Source organism: Staurois parvus, unplaced genomic scaffold (genome assembly GCF_062004578.1).
Source record: "Staurois parvus isolate SC_StPar_1 unplaced genomic scaffold, SC_StPar_1.0 ptg000911l, whole genome shotgun sequence".
In the NCBI taxonomy this organism is placed as follows: Eukaryota; Metazoa; Chordata; class Amphibia; order Anura; family Ranidae; genus Staurois; species Staurois parvus.
The window spans coordinates 326,729-352,300 of record NW_028318707.1 but is presented as its reverse complement, the minus strand read 5'-3'; the positions used below and the strand labels follow the sequence as shown (position 1 = coordinate 352,300).

Sequence of the window (25,572 nt, the reverse complement as noted above, 5' to 3'; positions counted from 1 at the left end):
GGGAATCTTCTTTAAAATATTACTGCCCTAGAAAGGCCACTACAAATAGCTAAGTTCTAATCTTTCAGCTGGCCTGACAGCTTGGCATTTCAGTGAGCAGGAGGTTTAAACCAGATACCAGGCAAGGGTTGATAACAGCTGGGTAGTTAGTGTGTATTATGTTGTAGGAATGTAACATAGACCTGATATCAAGCAAGGGTCAGAGACAGCCGGGCAAACATATAGTAAATAAGTACAGTTTATGTGGCCTCCCCCAACCCCAAAACTGAGAGCAGAGGTCACCTGTGGTCTGAGAATGGAGTAAGGCAGGCCACAATCATGGGTTGCTGGAAAGAAATTTGCTTGATTCCCCCATCAACACAGACAGTGTTGACAGGGGAATCTCTCCTGCTGAGCCATTGTGTTCTCCCGGCGGGACATGGGGGGAGGGGAAGCTGTCCCTGCCAGGAGAGGACAGTGAATATTATTAGCGGTTATAACAGTCGCTAGCAATAATCGCATGTAAAATCCAGCAATCTGGTTGTACCCAAGTTGATCAATCAACTGGGGTACATTCATCCTGCCCATACATTGCTCGAATCTGGGCCAGATCTTGCTGAACCATTTGAGATTCGAACTGTCTATGGCCAGCTTAACCTCCTTGGCGGTCTGATTTTTTCAGATTTTTTGTGCTGAAAGCGGTACCATTTTTTTGCACGCTGCAGAGGACACATCGCGGGAGCGAAGGACAAGGTAAGTGCTGCAGGGACCCCCAGAGCAACGCCGCATGGTAAGCCCGAGTGTAACTCGGGGTTTCCGCTCTTGGTATAGAAATTTTATCCCGAGCTACACTCGGGATTACCGCTAAGGAGGTTAAGGCAGTGTCTGGTGGTATTACTTTGCATGTGCTCCTCTCATATGCACTTGTTCCTTAACCCCTTCCCTTCTGCAGTCTGCGAGTTAATGTTGGGATGTGATTTATTAATAAAATTCCTATGTTTCATAGACATAAACCAGCAATTTTTGCGGTTGGTGGCTCTCAATCCTGGCTGTCACTAACACAAGTGGTCCCCACTGACAGTCAGGAACAAGAATAGTTCAGCAATAACATAGTGTTCACACCCTGGCCAGAGGCTTTATGAACAAAATAAGTCTTCAGCCTGCAGCTTGAAGGTGACATTTCTCAGCTGCAAATACTGTAGTTGACAGATATAATTACAGTATTATAAAAATATAGAAAAGCAGTCATGTTAGCCATCAATTCATGCACAAAGCCTTGACCTTAAAGCAGAACTGCAGTCAAAAGGGGAAGTTGTTTGTTTGCATCCTCCCCTCCTCTGTAGCAATTGGCACTTTTTGGGGAAGGGGGGGGGGGAGCAGGTACCTGGTTTTGACAGGTACCCGCTCCCACTTCCAGTTGGATCCCCTCGGCGATATAAGCAGAAGTTCTCCCCCCTTTCCCCCACAGCCTTCTGGGACACATCACAGGCCCCACAAGACTGAGGGACCATTCACAAAGTGTGGCTCATGTATGTGCTGTGAGAAACCAGCTGTGAAAGCCGCAAGGCTTCAATGCTGGCTTCCCTTAGATAAGAGTGAGGACACCGCTGGATCCCTGGACAGGTAAGTATCCTTATTTTAAAAGTCAGCAGCTATAGTATTTGTAGTTGCTGACTTTCACTTTTCTGGGGGGAGACTAGAGCTCCTCTTTAAGTGATACCATTTCTTGGCTAACATTTAAGTTAATGAAGCTAAAGCTTTCGGGACAAATTAAATCTCTTTTTCAGGCTTTATACATTTTGGAAAATTGCTCAGAAACCCATAACATCTACTTACAAAGCCATCTACAACTCCGCCCCAGCTACATCACTAACCTGGTCTCGAAATACTGACCTAATCATTCGCTTTGTTCCTCCCAAGACCTCGCTTTTCACCTTCTCCCATGCTCTCCTCCAGGACTTCAAGCCTCTTCTATCCTATGGAATGCTGTACCCCAGTCTGTCTGACTATCTCCTACTCTGTTTGCTTTTAGACGGTCCCTGAAAACCCTCCTCTTCAGAGAATCCTATTCTGCCCTCAACTAACAACTGGAGTTTTATTTTCTCCATCAGCACATCCCTCACATTTATTACCTTTTGTATCATTTGACCCTCCCCTCTTAGATTGTAAGCTCTAAGGGCCCTCTGATTTCTCCTGTATTGAATTGTATTGGAACTGTACTGTCTGCCCTCATGTTTTAAAGTGCTGCTCAAACTGTATATAAATCCTGTATATTAATAATAGTAATATCTTTATACATAAAGTTACAAGGAGGAACAATAACATATAAATTATTTTTAATTATAAGTACTTTTTTCTTGGCACACTTTAGTTGTAAAGGCTTTTGTAAGAGATAAGAGTTTAGAGGTGTTATCAGGGCAGTTAACTCACAGATAAATATTTCAGGCACAATTCTCACCTCCACAGGCTGGAGAAAAAACTTCTGTTTTCAGAAGTCTAAGAATTGATAAAAACCATAACAGCACAGTTTCACATAAAATTGCTGTCGTGATTTAAGTCCCATACACATGATTAGAATATTGGATGAATGATCGTCCGTGTTTTTTTTTTTTTTTTTTTTTTTTTTAGTGATGTAATGTATGAGATTGTATTTTCGGTCGAAAACTGTACTGATTAAATGAAAATCGTACGATCTGGTATCATACATGAAACATTTTTGTGCTTGTCCCTTACGGTTTTTATTTTAGATGAAAGCTGTGTACTAATAAATCAGATTATCGTACGATTGCTTTGAAAGCAGTATTTTCCCTACAATTTTCTGATCATGTGTGCTAGGCTTTAGACCTCGGTCCAGAGTTTAGCATTTTTTATATAAATTTACATTCCCATTCCAGCCCCTCTTTCATGGTGTGAACTTCCCCATCAATACCTTCATTTTTAGATCATTTACGCTATGGTCTCTGCTGCAGAGAGTGGTTGGGAGGTATTTTCAGAACCATCACTACTAGGATATCGACAGGCACCCAACCTACAACAACTTCCTAAACAGTACAAGACAAAGTGGAACACCTCTCTGTATGCAGAAGACATGTGGCATCTGCACACATCACCACATCACCGATAGGATAGCAACAGCAAGATCTCCGCAGGGGTACAGAATACGGGATAACCTTTGCTGCAAATACTCAAGTATGGTATACCTTACGGTGTGCAAAATGCCCGACAGGACTGTATGTTGGGAAGACAGGTCACACCCTTCTCCAACAGATGAACCTTAATAGATTCACAATTAATAACAAAAAAAGAGATATCCCTGTGGTGGTACATTTCTGAAGCTGAGACCACAGCATAAATTATCTAAAAATTATGGTACTGATGGGGAACTTCAAATCATGAACAGAGAGGATGGAATGAAAATATAATTTTTACACACATTCCAAACTCTGGACCAGGGTCTAAATCAGGAAAATAATTTTATTAAAGCTTTATATAAAACCAAAATAAAAAGTATATATATATTGTATTTATATATGTTAACATACTCATGCTGATGCTGCTAAACTTGGCTTGGGCATCTAGGTGTCAATAACCTCTGGTCACGAAAAGGCTGAAGTGCAGCTATTTACTATGTATGTAAATAAATACAACAGTGCAGTAGTATGCGTTCAGAAAATATATAATGTTTGGGGGTTCTAATTAATTTTCTAGCATTAAAATGCTGATTTTAACATGTGTATGAGAAATGTCATACATTTCTCATACACATACATTTCTCATGAAATCGGCCCAGACAGCAAGTGGAAAAAAATGATGAAATGCATTTAATATGCCTTTAGAACTGTCCTTCAAATGCACATAAACACATGTATATCAATGCCTGTGTAAATGAGACATTAAATGTCAGCAAACATATCACTAATTTCTTTGCAAACAACTGACATTATACATTTATCTGAATATATCTACTGTTTGGATGATGTGGATAACAGGAACCATTTGGAAGTGAAATAGTGCACTACTGGATTATATTTCTGTATTCCATATCCCATAAAAGTCACATAAATGACTGTTAAGGTTGGAGCCTGAAAAAGCTCTTTGTGTGATACTTCTGGTATGACTTGTAAATAGCTGGGAAGTTTGTAAAGCTGCTCCCTGGGTCCAGGTGTTGGAGGCTCTTTGAAGGCTGTGTCTCCATTTTTGAGTGACATCATGTGTTTCTTGTCACAGTATCAGCTGACAACACCTATATCTGGCTGGTGTGCATGTCACGCTCTCTTTTAGGCAACCTGTCAGCAATATAATTATGTTACATTTATGCTGGACCTTAGAGTTGCCTTTCATCCAGGTTTCTGTGGTTATTTAGATCATTTATCCTGGTTCAGGATAAATGCCAATTTACTAATACCAGCTGGTGCTGGCCAAAAGCCAAAGTCAAATTCTACATTTCTACAATCTTTCAATTTGAACAAACACTGAGACATTGTCAGAGCAACTATATTCACAAAACAAAAGTATTTACTGCACCTTGCGGAAAATTCCTTTTTCGTTCTGTAACCGCTAATATAGTAGTGGCATAAACTAGGCTAAGGCTTCATGCACAAAAAGTGCAGGAAGATCCTGTATAAAAACCTGTAAGTGTACTGTATGCATGTAATGTTTGTGCAGTGTTCACATGCATACAGCATAAATGTACACTATTGGCTGATGCCACTGCTCAGCACAAACATACATTGCTCCAAAAAAAAAAAAATTAAAGGAACACTTTGAAAACACATCAGATCTCAATGGGGAAAAATCTCATGCTGGATCTCTATGCTGACATGGACTGGGTAATGTGTTAGGAACATAAGGATGCCCCATCGTTTGATGAAAATGAAAATTATCAGCTTACAGGAGGACTGAGTTCTAAAACACCCTGAAAATCAAAGTGAAAAAAGGCTAGTCCATTTTGCTGAAATTTCATTGCAGCAACTCAAAATGGTCCTCTGTAGTGTGTATGGCCCCCACATGCTTGTATGCATACCTGATAATGTCGGGGGAGGCTCCTAATGAGGCGAGGGATGGTGTCCTGGAGTATTTCTTCCCAGATCTGGACCAGGGCATCACTGAGCTCCTGGACAGTCTGAGGGGCAACCTGGCGGTGTCGGATGGACCTAAACATGATATCCCAGAGGTGTTCTATTGGATTTAGGTCAGGGGAGTGTGGGGGGCCATTCAATGGTATCAATTCCTTCATCCTCCAGGAACTGCCTAACTTCTCTTGCCACATGAGGCTGGACATTGTCGTGTGCCAGGAGGAACCCAGGACCCACTGCACCAGCGTAGGGTCGGACAGTGGGTCCAAAGATTTCATCCCGATACCTAATGGCAGTCATGGTGCCATTATCTAGCCTGTAGAGGTCTGTGCGTCCCTCCATTGATATGCCTCCCCAGACCATCACTGACCCACCACCAAAACTGTCATGTTGAACCATGTTACAGGCAGCATAACACTCTCCAAGGCATCTCCAGACCCTTTCACGTCTGTCCCATGTGCTCAGGATGAACCTGCTCTCATCTGTGAAAAGCACATGGCACCAGTGGCAGACCTGCTAATTCTGGTGTTCGATGGCAAATGCCAGTCAAGCTCTGTGGTGCCAGGCATAGGGCCCATTAGAGGATGTGGGGCCTTAAGGCCACCTTTATGAAGTCTGTTTCTGATTGTTTGGTCAGAGACATTCCCACTGGAGGTCATTTTGTAGGGCTCTGGCAGTGCCCATCCTGTTCCTCCTTGCACAAAGGAGCAGATACCGGTCCTGCTGATGGGTTAAGGACATTTTATGGCCCTGTCCAGCTCTCCTAGAGTAACTGCCTGTCTCCGGGAATCTCCTCCATGCTCTTGAGACTGTGCTGGGAGACACAGCAAACCTTCTGGCAATGGTACGTATTGATGTGCCATCCTGGAGGAGTTGGACTGCCTGTGCAACCTCTGTAGGGTCCAGGTATCGCCTCATGCTACCAGTAGTGACACTGACCCTAGCCAAATGCAAAACTAGTGAAAAACAGTCAGAAAAGATGAGTAGGGAAAAAATTGTCAGTGGCCTCCATCTGTAAAACCATTCCTGCTTTGGGGGTTGTTTCAATGTTGCCCATGTAGTGCACCTGTTGTTAATTTTACTAACACCAAAGCAGCTGAAACTGATTAACAACCCCCTCTGCTACTTAACTGACCAGACCAATATCCCAGGAGTTTCATTGACTTGATGCTATACTCTGATTAAAAAGTGTTCCTTTAATTTTTTTAAGCAGTGTATTAATAATGTATAGTCACAGCTGATTACACACTACTGATGTCTACATGTTGCCCTAAATTCATGTTTTGCCAGCGCAGGTCCAAAGTGCTTTGCAGTCAATAGGGTCCATGGACACTGGATGCATGAAAAGGTTAGCGTAAACGTTTATATGCATACAACATCAAATACGGCCTGTACACAGAACCTCAGACACAGATTTTTCTGCTCCTCCTTTGGAGGTGCTGCATATGCCCTGACTAATATTCCCATCACACATGTTCCTGGAGAAGGCTCTGACATTTCGGGTGCTGCAGCAACCACCAGCTAGAGACTGGATCATAAAGTACATGTCACAGTGAAGATATTTCCCAGCACACCACGGATCTTCAGAACAAATGTTTTTTTACTGAGGAATGATCACATCAGAGATAGGAAAGTGCAACTTTTGGGAGCCACACAGGACCCCTTTGTCAGGCAGGTGATCACATGCCATACGAAGGGGTCCTTGTGGCTTTGAAACGTTGCACTTTCCTATCTGTGATGTGATCATTCTTCAATAAAAGAAAATTTGGACTCAATCTGAAGATCCATGGTTTCCTGGCAAATATCTTCACTGTGTAATATTCCTGCCACATGTCCCCTGGAGGTTATACGCTGTGCACGTGCACTTACTCTGCCTTCCCTCCTTCTCAGACTGAGGTGATGCACAGCCACAGCGCTCCTCACGAGGATCTTTGACAGTTTCTCTGCCTCACAGTGACACAGTCAGTTGATCATATAACCTCCCATGCTTCTACAGCTGGTTTGTGAGTGCCTATGTTACCCACACATTGCATACTTGCAGTATGTCAGAAAGAAAGTGTTCCTTCGGGCTTTTCCATCTCATGATCCAGTGGCTCCCACTTGTTTCCTTCCTCAATGACCTGGCACCAACAGCCTAGACCAGTGGTGGCGAACCCGTGGCACGCGTGCCACAGCCGGCACGCCGAGCCTTATCTGTGGGCACGCCAGGAGAATCCAGCGGCGCGCTGTCTTCCCGGCTGTAGTGTGCGTGACAGCCGGGTCCCAAGTGCGCATGCACAAGAAGCAGTGCTCCTTGTGAATGGTAAGGCGGTACCTGGGACACATGACAGATCCCAGAAGCCGCCGGACCAATCACAAAGCGCAGCGCTTCTCGCGCATGCGCACTGGGCATCCGGCTGTCCGACGAGCGCCCACACTACAGAAGCCGGGAAGACAGCGCGCGGCTGGATCGAGGAACAGGTAAGATAAAAAAAAAAAAAACTCTGCGGAAGTAAGAGCGGGTACCTGTCAAATTCAGGTACCCGCTCCCCCTCCCTCCCCAAAGGTCAGCAGTCATCCCTGTGCTGTCCGCAGTCTCTGGTCATCCCTGTGCTGTGTCCCCAGTCTCTGGTCATCCCTGTGCTGTGTCCCCAGTCTCTGGTCATCCCTGTGCTGTGTCCCCAGTCTCTGGTCATCCCTGTGCTGTGTCCCCAGTCTCTGGTCATCCCTGTGCTGTGTCCCCAGTCTCTGGTCATCCCTGTGCTGTGTCCCCAGTCTCTGGTCATCCCTGTGCTGTGTCCCCAGTCTCTGGTCATCCCTGTGCTGTGTCCCCAGTCTCTGGTCATCCCTGTGCTGTGTCCCCAGTCTCTGGTCATCTCCTGTGCTGTGTCCCCAGTCTCTGGTCATCTCCTGTGCTGTGTCCCCAGTCTCTGGTCATCCCTGTGCTGTGTCCCCAGTCTCTGGTCATCTCCTGTGCTGTGTCCCCAGTCTCTGGTCATCTCCTGTGCTGTGTCCCCAGTCTCTGGTCATCCCTGTGCTGTGTCCCCAGTCTCTGGTCATCTCCTGTGCTGTGTCCCCAGTCTCTGGTCATCTCCTGTACTGTGTCCCCAGTCTCTGGTCATCTCCTGTACTGTGTCCCCAGTCTCTGGTCATCCCTGTACTGTGTCCGCAGTCTCTGGTCATCCCTGTACTGTCCGCAGTTCTGGTCATCCCTGTACTGTGTCCGCAGTCTCTGGTCATCCCTGTACTGTGTCCGCAGTCTCTGGTCATCCCTGTACTGTCCGCAGTTCTGGTCATCCCTGTACTGTGTCCGCAGTCTCTGGTCATCCCTGTACTGTGTCCGCAGTCTCTGGTCATCCCTGTACTGTGTCCGCAGTCTCTGGTCATCCCTGTACTGTGTCCGCAGTCTCTGGTCATCCCTGTACTGTGTCCGCAGTCTCTGGTCATCCCTGTACTGTTAATTAGTTTGCACTACTGTACGAGTTGTTTTTTCTAAACCAAAAGCTCGATATTCAGGTTTCATTGCAGTGTTGGCACTTTGAAAGAAATAAGTTGGTTTTGGGTTGCAGTTTGGGCACTCGGGCTCAAAAAGGTTCGCCATCACTGGCCTAGACCGATACCCACTACTTGAGTCTACATAATCCTTCCAAGACATCATGAGCTGCATCTCCATCCCCTGCATTAAACAGGGAGTAATATCCTGTTTAAAATCACTACCATGATAGCTGACATGGAATGCAGGCATTGAAAATACACTTCTACACCTTCTACCCCAGAATCTGTCTCTCATATGCCTGCAGCTGCTTCTACATTCTCAGCTGAGGATAATGGCCAGTGTAACCTCTCTTGGATGTTTTGAATCGTTTTCTACCTGATGAGGTTTAATCTACTGACATTACTCCTAGACTTAAAGATACCATACCAGATACTTGGTTCTTATTGACCATTCCTTGCAATTTGCTGTCATATCCATTGAGAGCATGAGTGGATGATATGACTAAAACACCTAAGTTGATCACAACTGGTCATTTGTTTTTAAATTAGAACTCATGCCTGTTGCCCTGCACTGCTGTGTTGTGCTTGTAGATATTGCACATCTCATATCCATATTGAGTCTCCTGTCTGTGTATATGCAAAGGAATCAATGTTGGTCTGCAGATCATGTTTAAAGCGTTTAAAAAAATGTTTAAGCTGGCCATACACGTGTATAGATGAAGGAATCGCTGTCTAAAATGTTGGTCTGCTGAGCAACAGTTAAAAAATTACTCAGAACCCCCAAACACTATATATTTTGTTTTAAAGCAGAGGCCCTAGAGAATAAAATGGTGGGTTTTACAATTTTTTATGTCACATAGTATGTGCACATCAGTTTATCAAGCGCAATTTGTTGGAAAAAAAATACACTTTTTTGAATTTTAATGCAAAAAATCACAATACATAACCAATTTTTTTGTAAAATATAAAAGATGATGTTATGTCAAGTAAATAGATACCAAGCATGTCACACAATAAACAACGCACATTTTATTGTCCATAGGCAATGCTTTAAAAGTCTTTACAGGTTACCCCTTTAGATTTACAGAGGAAGTCTGGTGCTAAAATTACTGCCCATGATCTGACATTCATGGCGATACCTTACATGTGTGGTACAATCATAGTTTGTGTAGGATCAACACTTGCATTCGCCTTTGCACGGAAGCACTGGGGGACGGGGCACTTTAATTTTTTTTTACTGTTTAATGGAGCTTAACAAAGGTGATCTGGGCTTGGTTCGGCTCCATGACTAGCCGGCAGCAGCACTGGCTGGTCAATTGGGACTCCGGTGGGATGTCCCCTCCTACTGCTTTTAATAGCAATCGAGTGGCTAGTTAGCCCCTCCGATTGCCATTACAAGAAAGCCAAACGTCGGCTTTAAATAACGGTACCAGAATGATGCCTGCAGGCATCATCCTGGTACAGCGTTGAAGACTGGCTATGTACCAGGTACTTGATTGGTCCGCCAGTGGGTAATCTGGCCATAAAAGTGTATAGATGAAGGAATCAATTGATTTCTCTTGTTCAGCTTGAGAAGTCTCAGCGTCCATTATTATTATTGTGTTCTGTTCCCCAGGAGACAAAGTACATGTAGTACTTTTCCCTATCTTGCTACGTGCGATCTAAAGCCTGGTACATACGATGAGAAAATCAGACAAATTATCATCTGTTTTTGGGGGGGGGTTTTTACATGCTAGTCTCATATTAAAAAAGGAGAGGTTACTAAAGTTCCAAAAATTTCCGTAAGGCAGAATACAATTTCGGAAGTGATGTAATGTATTGTACTGTATTCTTTTGTTTCCGAGCATGCAGTCTTGGTCACTCGATTTTCTTCTGTACAAATACTATACTAATTGCACAAAAATAGTTCATTATGTTATCTTATGAGAAAAAAAAAATTGCTTGCCCCTTCAGATATTTTCACATGAAATGTCATGATTGGCTCTCAAAAGCTATGTACTAACAAACAGATTAGCACATGATCACTCCGAATGAGTTTTTTCTTTTGTCTAATTTTCCCATATAGTGTACTAGGCTTAAAGCTGGCTGTGAGGTTGGACAGGGCATCTGTAATCCCACAACGAGGGTCCGAAAATGCAGCTAACAAAGAGATGGCTGCTTTAACAGATGTCACTTTTCTCCTTCTCCAAACACTTGCTCGCTTGAAAGGAACATTTTATCTGACAAGCCCCCTCATCCTGCATTCCTTGAGAGGTGCTTGACTCAGGTAAGTGCTTGGAGACAGAGAAAAGTGTGGTCTGTAAAGCAGCTGTCTCATTGTTAGCAGTGCTATCAGCCTTGGAGAGAGGAGGGGTGCCTGAGACCTCACAGCTAGACTTAGGTAGCATTGGAAGACAGGAAAAAGTACTACATATCTGAAGTAATTTGTGATGAGAAGGAGCTGACAATGAATGATCATGTGACTGCAGCTTGAGCTAAAGGAAAATAGGGATTTTACCCAGCAATCACTTTTATCCTGGAGTTGGACAGCAGGACAGAAAGGGAAATAAAAGGTGACACAGAAAGCATTAAATATGCCTTCCAATAATATAAAAGAGGGACTTATTTATGTGGATGCAGAGGTCCATAGAGTGTGAAAGAGACATTTGTTTATGTGCCTGGCATTGCCTGGAGCTGCGTGCTGGCAGCCTATGTAAGTGGATAAAGAGGCAGCCACTGTATGGACTTATCCACACAGTGGAGTTTGACAGGCATGCAGGGGTGGGTGCGTTGCCTCGAATGCATACTCTACACTGGTGAGTTTGTACAGTCTGTGCATTCACTTACATAGGCTGCTTGCATGCAGATGCCTCTTTCAAGCTCTGCAGGCCCCTGCACCCGTATGAATGAGGCTTTAGCCGAATGTATTTTGTTACAGGATGCCTCAGCAGATGTGTTGAAAGTAAGCAAACATTCACAAAGCAATATCTACCACTTTAAGAAACGCTCAGCGTTTTTCCCAAAACATTTTGGCATTCACTAAATGCTTCTAAAATACTGCATGCGGTATTTTTCAGAAATATGCGGTATTTATCTCATGGAACCATGTAGTATTTCATCTCATATGATATCCAGTGAGATGGGTACAGTGAAGAAGAATTAGAACCCCTGTCAGTCTTTATTGCTAATAAAGAAGTAAAATGGTTCAAACTGTAGAAATAGGCCAAATCACTCAGTGCAGTCCCTGCAGCAAATGTGTCAATACAAAAAAAAAAAAAGTGACTGGAATACCAGGCAAAGCGAAGCTGCTTTCACAGGACACGTGTGGTGTATCAAAAACAGCTAAGTTAAATTACGTAAATACAAAATATCTTTATATATTTATATAACTATTGAATAAAATAGTATAAAAAAATCAAACATTTAAATACCCTTCTACAATGTTGTCTTTTTTATAATTGGTGGAAGAAGGGTATTTACCGTATTTTTCACTCCATAAGATGCACTTTTATCCCCCCAAAAAAGGGGGGGAAATGTCAGTGTGTCTTATGGAGCGAATATGGAGCGGCCAGTCCAGTATTTCCGCCGCCAATACCGCTCCTGGCCCCTCCCTCCTGTCAGATGCCCCCACAGCAAGCAGCTTGCTATGGGTGCACCTGAGCATGCACACTCCCCAGCCACTGCTCTGTATGTCCATTCACATATGGATCCGCGGCTCGACCCTGTCCCTCTTTTTCCTCATTGGCTCACTGGCTGTGATTGACAGCAGTGGGAGCCAATGGTTTCCGCTGCTGTCTCAGCCAATGAGGAGAGGGAGTCCCGGGATAGCCGAGACTCCAGTGCACATTGCTGGATTTAGAGGGGGCTTAGGTGAGTATTGTAGGGCGGGATTTTGCACATAGAAAGATTTTTATCTTCATGCACAGAATGCATAAAGGTAAAAAACCTTGAGCCTTTACAACCACTTTATGGAATGTGCATATCAACATGTTACTTGAAAACATAAAACAAAACAATTAAGAATAGACCAAAGCAAGGCATACAAGCCTCCATTTCTTTTGCTCAACTCACAGGCTCAACAAAAGATATCTCCATCCACGCTAAGCAATGCAGATGGACAAACTCTCCTGTTTGCAGGTCAGATTACTTGAATGCTGCCTGCATCTGATTATATGCAGGTGTTTTCTGGATGACAATTTTTCACCCAGCTCTTTTGACTAAAGTCAATTGAATATTCAACTTTTGTCAAGCTGGGTGGTATCGACAGGGACACCCATGGCTCGAATTTGAGATGTGCATGGCAGTTTTAACATTATTGGCTTTCTAAGCAATGAAATTTAAGTGTGTCGAGAAAAGCAGTAAGTCTAAAGGATCTATATGTGGTGTTATTGAAAAATAAGCATTGTATGTGAGGGTATTTATCAATGGAATCTCCAATGTGTATAGGATCTCATACGCTGGCTGGAGTTTGTTATTAAATATACTTACACTAGTGGCTAAAATTGTGGATACACCTTACATTTTACAAACTTTTAAAGTTTAAATTACTTTTCGTATAAAAATCTCTAAAAATGTCATAGCACGAGTAAAATTTAATATAGTAAATGGGTGCCTTAACAAAAAAATCTTTAAATAAGTTCAGTTTTGGCTGGAAATGTACCATAATGCATCTTGGCTATTATATAGCATAAAAATGATCATTTCAAGTTGTCACAATGTGTTTTTTCAATAACGTGTTTTAATAGCCTTTGGCCTTAACTACTGCCTGACACCTTCTAGGCATTGACTCTATAAGTCTGTTGACATCCTCTTCTGTGATCAAATGATGCTAGGAATTGATTATAGCCTCAATGAGTCCTCGCTTGTTGCTTGGATTCTTGCTCGAGACCATGCGTTTCAATCTTGACCTCAGATTTTCGATGGGATTCAAGTCAAGGCTATTTCCAGACCAGGGAAGCAGAGGAATTTTCTTGTCATTGAACCATTTAAGGCATTTACGAGCTGTATGGCATGAAGCTCCATCCTGTTGAAAAGTAAATTCTGTGCCTTTGTACGCTAAGTCGCTTATTTATGGAATCAACTTTGGTTCCAGGACCTCTTTGATGTATCTCTCTGCATTAATAATGCCATCAATAACCTTCATTCGTCCAACACCATACTAAGACATGCAGCTCCATATTATGACGCTTTGAGGGTGTTTCATTGTTGCTGTCATTCACTCAGGAAGGCATTCTTCACCTGACCTTCTTCGCACGTATCGAACACCATCGCTTCCAAAAATAGAAATTCGTGTTTCATCACTCCAAATAAATTTTTTCCAATCTTCTGTTGCCCAACTTTGATGTTCCTTGGCCCATTTGACTCTTTTCTTTCATTGTTGGCAGTTCAAAAATGTTTTTTTTTCTTGGTATTCAAGCTCTTAATCCAGCAGCAACAAGTCATCTTCTTACTGTTTGGTCAGACACTAGCAGTCCTCCATCTGACAACACCTTGTTGATATCCTTGGCAGAAGATTTTCTATTCTGCAAAGCAAGTCTTTTTCTGTCAGTTTTGGGTGTTGTAGCTTTTTTCCTTCCTATGGCTTTCTGTGTTTTGATACTTTTGGTGTTCGTAAATCGGGCACACAGCTTCTGAAATCAGGATGCAGAAACTCCTTGACCCATTTTCCTGGCAATTTCGCAAAAACTTGAACCTTAATTTGTTAATATTATTGCTGTTGCTCTTTTCTTTGGTGACCAGTCTGACCTTTCAATTGATGGCATCATTCATTTCTACAAATATAATTGTTTAAGTACATTTTAGGTCAAAACAGCACAATATTATGTTAATATTTGTTTAATTATTCTAATATAATTAAAAAAATACATAAAATGGAAAATAGTTTCTTAAGCTCTATATAAAACTACAGGCATTGCAACTAGAATCTCTGTTATGCAACATAATGCTTTATTCTGACCAAATACTGTTAACATATACACAATAATATACAAACGAAAATTGGCAAAATATTCTCACATTTTCACCAGCTAGCTTTCTGTCGATAATTTTCAGTAAATCTGCTCAAATTAACTCAAAACTTGTGTCATATGTTGTCAAAAACATTTTGTTTATCATTTGCATAGAATAGCTAATGTCTAGAAGGAAAAAAACAAGGGAGTAAGTAAAGATATCAACCAAAACTTTCATCCACATTAGACTCACTTGCTCCTCTAACAACACGAAGCATCATGCCCCGACCATTACAACCTTGGCAGACTGACGACACCAGAAATCTTAAACGACATTGTCGTACGCTGGAGCGATTGTGGCGTAAAACCAAATCTCAACAAGCATTCACCCTATATAAATCTGCTTTCTTAACATACAGTTCCTCCCTTCATGCTGCCAAACAAGCCTACTTTCACTCTCATTAATACCTTGTCATCCAGTCCTCGTCGTCTCTTCTCTACTTTTAACTCTCTACTTTCTCCACCTCCACCCAGCACCTCACTCAAAGCTCACGAGATTGAAAATCATTTCAAAAACAAGATTGACGCAATTCATAGGGGCATTGCCACTGCACAGACATCCATCCCACTTAGCATACCTTATACTAAACCTCCCTCAACACTTTCCTCTTTTGACCTTGCTACCACTGAGGAGGTCACTAAGGTTTTCTCCGAAGCCCGTCTCACTACCTGCCCCCCGGATCCTGTCCCCTCACAACCACTACGGTCACCCTCTTCTTCCATCCTATGCTCCCTCACTCACATCTTCAATATTTCCCTCTCTACTGGTGCCTTCCCCTCCCCTCTAAAGCATGCACACATCACTCCTATACTTAAAAAGCCCTCCCTGGACCCCACCAACCAGAACAACTTAAGACCCATCTCCCTGCTGCCATTTACCTCTAAACTCCTAGAACGCTTAGTCTACAATCGCCTGAGCTCCCCCTCACTGACAACAACCTTCTTGACCCTCTACAGTCTGGCTTTCGCTCACTCCACTCCACTGAAACTGCCCTACTAAAACTCACTAATGATCTACTAACTGCTAAAACCAATGGCCACTACTCCGTACTCTTACTACTTGACCTCTCTGTGGCTTTTGATATGGTTGACCATCCCCTCCTCCTCAAAAAAACTCCACTCTCTTTGCTTCCAAGACTCTGCTCTCCCCTGGTTCTCCTCCTATTTATCGCAGCGCTCCTTCAGAGTTACCTATAACGCTGCCTCCTCCTCTTCACTCCCTCTTTCTGTAGGGGTCCCTCAAGGTTCTGTCCTTGTACCCCTTCTCTTCTCCATCTACACCTCCTCCCTTGGTCACTTGATAAACTCCCATGGCTTTAAGTACCATCTCTATGCTGATGACACACAAATCTATCTTTCTACCCCTCACCTCACCTCTTCAGTCTCCTCTTGCATTACTAACCTGCTAAGTGACATATTGGCATGGATGTCACTCCACTTCCTCAAACTCAAACTTTCAAAAACTGAGCTGTTAGTATTCTCCCCTGCCCGTGCCCCCTCCCCTGACTTCTACATCAAGATCAATAACACAATCATCAGTCCCTCTCCTCTTGCCAGGGTACTAGGTGTAATCCTAGACTCCCATCTGTCCTTTCATTCCAAAATCCATTCACTGTCCAAATCTTGTAGACTTCACCTCCGTAACATCTCCCAAGATACGCCCGTTCCTAACCTCGAAAACCACTAAGCAACTTATTCACTCCCTTGTTATATCTCGCCTTGACTATTGTAACTCCCTCCTCATTGACCTACCTAATCGCAGGCTACCCCCTCTTCAGTCTATCATGAATGCTGCTGCCAGACTCATCCACCTTACTAACTGTTCTGTATCTGCCACCACTCTCTGCCAATCCCTCCACTGGCTTCCCGTTGCCCAATGGATAAAATTCAAAACATTAACAATAACGTATAAAGCCATTTATAACTCTGCCCCATATTACATCACCGATCTGGTCTCTAAATATCACCCAAATCGTACTCTCTGCTCCTCGCAAGACCTTCTGCTCTCTAGCTCCCTTGTCTCCTCCTCCCATGCTTGTCTCCAGGACTTCTCCAGAGCTTCCCCCATCCTCTGGAATTCTGTACCCCAATTTAACAGACTATTGCCTACTCTGCTCACTTTTAGGTGATCTCTGAAAACCTATTTCTTCAGGGAAGCCTATCCTGCCCTCAGCTAATAATGGAATCTTCTACTCTTCCAACCAGTCCATCCCCCACAGTTACTACGTTTTGTACCACTAGCCCCTCCCTCCTAGATTGTAAGCTCCAAGAAGCAGGGCCCTCCTATCCCTCTTGTATTGAACTGTATTGTTGCAGTATTGTCTCCCGTTATATTGTAAAGTGCTTAGCAAACTGTTGGTGCGATATAAATCCTGTATAATAATAATAATAATAATAATAAAAACTGACAAAAGCAGAAGGTGTATCCACAATTTTGTTCACCAGTGTACATGTCCACTTCCATGATGCTTAGGGAAGGGTGAAGTCATGCTACTTTTGTTAAGATCTTGGAAGAACATACGTATGTACTGTGCTGTAGGGTCATCTTGTGAGATGTGGCCTATTCAGCATTACCCAGGATCTTGTCTGAAGGAACAAAACATCACCCCTGCAGTACAGAAGTTGGGGGAAAGGTAAAGTATGTTTAATCAATTTTCATTCCCTACATTTTTCATTATTATTATAAGAGAGGTATGGACTGCAGAGAGAGAGATCATTTCCCCCGGTACAAATCATTAGTAATACCTCATCTGGAATGTGCAGTTCAGTTTTGGGCACCAATTCACAAAAAGGATTTTAGGGAATGAAGAAAGTGCAGAGAAGGGCAACCAAACTAAGAGGCATGGAGGAGCTCAGCTATGAGGAAAGATAAGAGGAACTGATTTTATTTTCTCTTGAGAAGAGGAGATTAAGGGGGGATATGATCTCCATGTATAATACATAAGGGGGGATATGATCTCCATGTATAATACATAAGGGGGGATATGATCTCCATGTATATTACATAAGGGGGATATGATCTCCATGTATAATACATAAGGGGGATATGATCTCCATGTATAATACATAAGGGGGGATATGATCTCCATGTATATTACATAAGGGGGATATGATCTCCATGTATAATACATAAGGGGGGGATATGATCTCCATGTATAATTCATATGGGGGGATATGATCGCCATGTATATTACATAAGGGGGATATGATCTCCATGTATAATACATAAGGGGGGATATGATCTCCATGTATAATACATAAGGGGGGATATGATCACCATGTATAATACATAAGGGGGGGATATGATCTCCATGTATGATACATAAGGGGAGATATGATCTCCATGTATAATACATAAGGGGGGATATGATCTCCATGTATATTACATAAGGGGGGGATATGATCTTCATGTATAATACATAAGGGGGGATATGATCTCCATGTATAAATACATCAGTGGTCCATATAGTGAACTCGGTGTAGAGTCAATTACTTTAAGGTCATCACAGGGGACAAGGGAGCACTCTTTACATCTGAAGGAAAAGAGATTTGATCTCTAAGTACGGAAAGGTTTCTTCACAGTAAGAACGGTGAAAATGTGTAATAGACTCCTTCAAGAGCTGGTTCTGGCCAGCTCAGTGGATTGCTTTAAAAAAGGCCTAGGTTCTCTCTTAGATACACAGAATATAACTGGATACTAATTTTTATAGGTAAAATTGATCCAGGGAATATCTGATTGCCTTTTGGAGGATCAGGAAGGAATATTTTGATGGAACAAATTGGATCATGCTTTGCTGGGTTTTTTTTTTGCCTTCCTCTGGATCAACTGTGGGTATAGGATTGTGTATATAGGATTTGCTAAAACTAGAGTGTAAAATCTGGTGCAGCTCTGTATGGTATCCAATCGGCTTCTAACTTCTGCTTGTTCAATTACTCTTTGACAAGAAACCTGGTAGCTTATTGGTTTCTGTGCAGAGCGGTATCAGATTTTGGCTCCTCCCCTCACTAAGTGTCCCCAGAGCAAGCTGCTTGCTCTAGGGACACTTGTGTGTGCTTGCTCCCGAGCCGCCTCTGTGTATCAGTAATACTTGCAGAGTGTGGCTAGGCTCAGCCCCTGCTCCCTCCTCATTGGCTGGGATTGACAGCAGCATGAGCCAGTGGCTCTAAGCCAATGAGATGTGAGAGCAGAGAGAGCCTCAGCTCTCGTACACATCAATGGATTGGGATCGGTCTCAGATAAGTAGAAGGGGGCTGGGGGGAAGCTGCACTCAGAAAGTTTCTTACCTTCATGTCTTTACAAGCAGTTTAAGGAAAATAGTAAAAACTTTCATTTCATGTTGCCATTGAATAATGGAGTTAAATATACAGGCAATGAAGAAGTGATTATTATTATGTTTATGTATTCTTGGAGAAATTAGTTCTGCCTTGTAGATGTTTTTGTAACTTAGATGTTAATTAGGGGTTGGTAATGCCATTTACTTTTGCAGAGTCCTAAAGAATAGACAGTCAGCTTCCTTTTGTGATGAAGCGCACAGAAAAGTAAAAGAAACATACCTGGTTTTATACTGGGCAACACAATGAGAGGTACAATCCAGTCAGACATAAAGATTTACATTTAAACTCACTCCTTCCACTTTTTATTATTTAACATCTTTATTGAAATGACTATGGAATGACTTCCTATAAACAAGGTCCCAAAACAATCTTCAGTGACTTGTGGGTGGAAGTGGGTGTGGATGGCCCCAGTTTACCCATTCTTATAAGCAGAATTCCAGTGTGGTGTGTGCAGTTGTAGTGATATAGCGTGCAGAACTCTACACACAGATAATCCTCCAGCGCTCTGCCAAGGGAGATATGTCATATTTAAAAGTATCGTTGATATAATCCAGCGGCGTTGACATTCAGGAGCAACTGCTGTATGAAATGGCCAATGTCAGTCTGACCCTGGTCTAACCTGAACTTGGCACATCTCAGGCATGCCTCATTAGCCCTTGGGTAATCAGGATGCCTCACAGGGATCACAAGGGTCCATGTCACTTTATCAACTTGGCTCTATTCCCGTAAATTCCGCTGAACAGCTAATAGGTAGCTCAGGGTAGTCGAGTATACTGGCTACTGGCAGGTGAGCACAGACAGGGTCTTATGTATTTTCTTCTGCAGTGTATCTACATTTTAATTTTTAAGGGCAAAAAGTTACATCAATGCACTTTATAAAAGCTTATTTGACTGTCTTTTCAATAGACATATTCTATTAATTGCACTGCATTTTTAAAAAGAAAATAAAGTTACTATATAAAAACATTACTAGGAGGTGAAGTTTTTTTTAGAATGTCTTTTCTGCCAAAAACGCTTTCCCCTTACTCTTTTGTTCTGCACCTATAATTGTTTTTTTTTGTGTACACTTCTTGTGGTATGTGCATAGTGCAGTTTACACACCCAGCTTATTATGGAGATCTGTAAGATGCAGGAGCAAGATCAGTGTAACATCAGTGTGCAGGCGGAGGTGTTACATGATTTTTAACCACCCTATGGGCAAAGACAGAACACGCCAGACCCAGAAGTGGCAGAGAGGTTGGCAGTGGCAACATAGCGGTGACGGTAGCTGGAGGAGACCATAATAATAGATGTCTGCCATAATGGGCAAGTATGCTGTGTATGATTGAACGTTATGGATTTGGCAAGAGCAACCCACCTACACAGTAGAAGGCAAAGTTCCAATTGTGTTGTGAAATTTGTATTTTAGCATTATCAGTCGACTGACTGACTCTTTACGCAGCCTGTAAGTAATTGTAATTGCAGGCCTCAGATAAATCTGGCAACTGAATTGAAAAGAGAAGGAAAAAATGAAGAAGTGGAGGTAAAAAACTAAGAGGAGTGTATAGGATGGGGGAGATAGGTGATCTCTCCATCATGGCTGACCATTGTTCATGAGAATTATCCTCCATGATCCAATCTTGGAACGCCAAGGAAAATTGGAACATGGACCAGAAGCTCCAGGGTTTTTTTTTCTATTTTTCTATTCTCTGTCATTTTCCTGTGACAACAGATGTTCAAGATCTCTGATAGAATCAAGTTCATTCACCAATTCTACAAGTAAAGGTAAGGTAGTAGTTTGACAGTGATGGGGAATAACCATCCTGGCAGGCGCCAGGAAGTGTCTGAAGATGTCTTGGCAGACTTAATAGGTCCCGACCATGGAGGGGAGCGCTATGTTAGGAGAGAATGGGATTTGGGTCATCATGAGGTTACAATAAAGATTGAGGATTTGTGTCCAAACCACTTGAAGCAGGGGAATACTGAGTATCAGGACATCCCAGCAGGAGCACCCTCTCATTAAGCATTCTCCCAGGTCTCGCCTTGGGCAGAAACCAGGTGTGATGGGTAACCTGATCCCCCTTTTTGGTGCCTCCAACATGGTGCCTCCTTCCCTCCAAATTCCAGCAGACCAATAACTAAGAGCAGCCCTTTACTCCAAGCATCATATGCAGACAAAATGTTGAGGTAAAACCAAAGGAATAACTGTTTATTAAAACCCAGACACATACTTTATACACCCAGGAGGACACCCCCTTGGGGATAATAGCATAGATAAGATAAGATGTACAACCAGTAAAAATATGACAATGCAAACTTTAAACATTATTCTAATTAACAGCTAGGCACCTAGACAAGTCTTATCAGTGTGGCTAGTAGTCTATGTAATGGAAAACATGTGGAAAATAAGTCTTAATTAGCCAGGACATGCCCACCAGGATGCCCAGAAACAGTTCCACAGCCCCGGATACATAAAGTACATTACACCACTCATTTCTAAATGTCCCACCCCAGATCCAGCTCGGATCTAGGTTATCAAGTGGCACATCTTCAGCAGAAATTGTAGAAAAAGTTAATAGTATAATGTTGGTAGTAGCCGGGGCAAAATGGGCAAATGCTGGGGCAAGATAAGAAATATGCCCAAGAAAAGTTCTATATCCCCGGCTGGTGAAGGTGCATCTGAACAATCTGTACGACACAATGTTCTCGCAGACACACCACTGTTCTGGGGACTTCCTGGCTGCACAGTCCCGGTGAATATTCCAGGCCAGTTAAAAGGATTTCAATACCCAGCTCTCCTACATGTTCTGACTGGGAGAAGCAGACAAAATCCTTGGGCCATAATCAGTGGGTAGAAGGCTAGCTCATAGTCCCATCCAAAAGCCCCTGTCCCATTTGGATCTGTCAAACCGAGGGTAAGGTCAGTACATTAATTTTTTTTTTAATTTTAGTCGGCATTTAGCCATGGGGAAGGGGACTGTTGGTAAATAAGCAGACCTTGCGTTTTTAGTGAAAGGTCCACTTTAGGAAAGCCCTGAAGATGTGTCTACATCAAGTCTAGACATCCTAGGAACCAAGTAGTCAATTGAGTCTTTTCTACGTCAAGGGGTGTACCCTGGGTTGGAAGGTATAGCATTGTTTCTTAACCTTTTTTTTTCAGTTAAGGCACCCTCTAAAATTATGGACACACTTTAAAATTATGGACAGCCTCGAGGCACCCCATTCTAAAATGTAAAAAACTATTCTAATAGTTTTACATAATGCATTGACATCCACACATGTAGGACATCCAACGTTAGAGGTGATTTATTCTTTCAAATCAAATACACTTTTGCACACTGGTACTGACTAGTATTCCAGTGTTTCTCTTCTCCCTCAGATTCTCTCCATCATGCAGCTACTGTGACCCCAGTGTTGACAGAGAGGAGCAAGGGCAAACAAGGATGCTGTGCGTAGAACTGACATCCTCCTTATCAACTGATGATGTAATCGGTTATTGGGATGCTGGCAGCTAGAAGGTCATAATGGTTCACAATGAAAACTAGTGGCTTTGTGTAACTAAAAGGCAGGCTTGATCTACTTGCTGGCTTGTATATAATTTTTGGGCAATTTTGTAGGCATATTGCCAAGGCACCCCTGAAGAAACTTCAAGGCACCCTGGTTGAAAAAGGCTGGTCTATAGGCTCCTAGTATAGCCGGACTATGGAATTCTATATAAGTATAGCAAAAGTGTTTCTCAAACTGTAAAAATTTACAGTAATAACTGACCAGAGGGTATATGTATCATTTACTGCTCTACGCAACTAAAGTCACTGTGGGCAGTCAGGATGGTATTTAAATAGGTCATTTAATGCATAGCTCAACAGCACAGACAATAAAAATAATCAGTGGCTCAGTATTCACAAGCATCTAGTGGAAGCATTTGTGTGGTGATTTGCTAGGAAGTATTACATTATTTATCACATTCAGAAAAGCCTGTTGTGAATTGCTCATATATTGCAGTAATTGCTAATACACACCCTCATTTGATCTAATAGAAATGCATTAGTTGGTGTTTTAGAGTTTTTAATTTTTTTTTTTACCTAGCTCTAACTCGTTGGAAAACATAAATGTACATTTCCTACTACCCACAATCCATTGCCCCAGGAAAATGAGGTGTAATACTCTCTAATTTACATGTTTTCTGAGTGTTATGGGCGTTTGATAGAACTAAAAAACGTATTCTGTAAGAAGCTTGTCTGTAGAAATGATGGTACTGTATAAAGAAATGTCTGTATTAAGGAAGGGTTCCTATACATGATTGCTTTCTTTGTGGTTGTTAACACGTTTGGTATAAAGCCCCGTACACACGATAAGAATATTGGATAACGATCGTACAGTTATTTTTTGCATGCTAGTCTTGTATGGAAAGTGAAGAGGTTACTAACGTTACGAAAATTCTTGTATGACATTAAAAAAAATTCAGAAGTGATGTAATGTATTTGTATTATATTTTCGGACGAAAACTGTGCTGATTAAACGAAAATTGTATCATCTGGAGCTGAAGGAGAAAATTGTTCGTGCTCTTCCCTTCAAATAATTTCAGACGAAAGCTGTGTACAAACGATCAGATTATCGTATGATCGCTTCAAAAGCGGTATTTTTTGTACGATTTTCTGATCGTGTGTAATAGGCTTACGTATGACAAAACATGAAAACATCTCAGCAGCTTAATTCCTGTTGTAGCAATTGTATATAAAGTTGGTGGACTATGGAAACTTTCTTTTTTATACTGTAGTTAAACAACCATTTCTTTAAGAGGATACCCATAAAGGTGTAGAAATGTTCAGTATTTGCTTTACTTCGAGTTGCAGGAGGTCTGAATTGGGGAGCCCCACCACTACCCAGTTGTGTAATGATCAGGTTTTGCACAGGTTCTAAGCACACTCCAGTCTGGAATCCTAGGTGAAGTGACTAGGGTAGGACTCCTTTGTAAAATATTACTTTTATCTGACATAGTTACATCAATATAACTGGTGGTGTGCATATTATAATAGGGTGAATAATATGCAATAGTGATAATTTGTGCATGATGTGCACACATATTTATATATGAACAGTATACACACACCCACACAGGGGTTGGACAAAATTATGGAAACCCCAGGTAAAATAATGAAATCCTTACCTAACATGATGTTGGACCGCCTTTGGCTACCAAGACGACCTGAATTCCTGTGGGCATTGACAAATATAAGTCTTGGATGGTGGATAATGGAATCTGATACCACTCTTCATGCAAAAATCTTTCCAGTTCTTGCAGGGATGCCTGTGGCAGAAAACGAGCCCAGACCCTGTTCTCCAAAATTTACTATAGTGGCTCTATGATATCGAGGTCCGGCGACTGCGGCGCCAAGGGAAGGTGCGAGACTTTGTCTGCATGCTTGTCAAACCATGATTTGACAACACCAGCTGTTTGAATCAGAGCATTTTCATCTTGGTAAATGGCGCTGTCTTCAGGAAACAATGTCTGCACCATGGAGTGCACATGGTCAGCCAAAATGTGTAAAATAGTCGCTGGCATTTACTACCTTTCAATGTGATTTGCTTCTCAATTAACTTGTTTAATTGAAGATTGTGCAGGGCTTTTGCAAATTAAAGCAATGCATGTATACAGATGTGTATAGGGCTGGCCATAACAATTTCAATCCTGCTCTGGTTCGAAAGCCCACTGTGCCATTTGAACTACTCACAGGGGTGATAACGGACACTGGTTTAAAGTATGTCTAAAGCCCAAGCTTTTTTTTTTCATTTTGGGTAGAAACAACTGATCTTTTTTTTTCCACTTTTGTCTCATTTGGGAGATTTCACTTACTTTCTGTAGAGTTAACAAGAAGAGAGAGGTTAGCTTTCCCAAGTGAGGGATATCCCCTCTTACATAGCTGTCGTAGGAACAAGTGTCCCCATTGGAGGAATTTCCCTCTATTCCTGTTCAGGTGGCAATTTAACATTTTGGATTTACTTTTACTTTTATTCTCAGTGACATTGGAGATTAGGTCAATTAGAGTGAATATCCCTAATGGGGACAAAGACAGCAATAAAAATCTGCTAGAGGGTCTAACCTTCCACCACTCTATAAAGGCAAGAGTTTTTTTGTTTGTTTGTTTTTTTACTTTGTTATGGCCAAAGAAATGTGGATCCTGCACCCTACAATATATCTCAACCATGTTTCCCTATCTTTTTCTTTTCCATGTATGTCAGTTATACTTTTAACGTGTCCATTTTGATGTGTTCCATGCAAGCTCTGTTTCCAGTAATGAAAGATGCTATCAAAATGTTCATATTTGAATTTTCTGAATATAAATTAAAAAATAAACAAAAAAATAAATAATTTACAAAATAAGAAAATCTGTAGATGATAGGTTGATCCATTCCTCTTTTCTGCCACAAGTGCAAGAATTCACAGCACAGTTCCATGTTGTCTTCCCACCTCTTGCAGTTTATTGGTATAGATTTACATCAGCGCATGCATGGATTATCTACCTATTTGCTCTTATTAAGGGTCACTTTAGCCCTTCGATACAATGTGAACTGTCCAATTAGATAACATTTGTTACTGACAGCGTGTGCTATATTGTTATGTACATTTATTTTATTTTCTTTCTTCAAGGACTGGGAACTGCACATCAAAGGCAGGATGCACATTCAGAATGTAATGGGTTACTCCGAGAGGTGAGTGTGTACTTCCTCCAGGTTGTGTTTGG

The 25,572-nt window shown here is 42.0% G+C and overlaps 1 protein-coding gene across 2 annotated transcripts in view; it reads left to right on the top strand.

Annotated features, from left to right (window-relative positions):
- Positions 1-25,572, top strand: part of RBM20 (RNA binding motif protein 20) — a 320,520-nt gene that overhangs the window by 197,072 nt on the left and 97,876 nt on the right. For both annotated transcript variants that reach the window (XM_089656499.1, XM_089656500.1), the window contains exon 3: positions 25,479-25,540. In XM_089656499.1, coding sequence (XP_089512625.1) covers positions 25,479-25,540 — 62 coding nt within the window. The remainder of the gene's footprint in view (positions 1-25,478; positions 25,541-25,572) is intronic.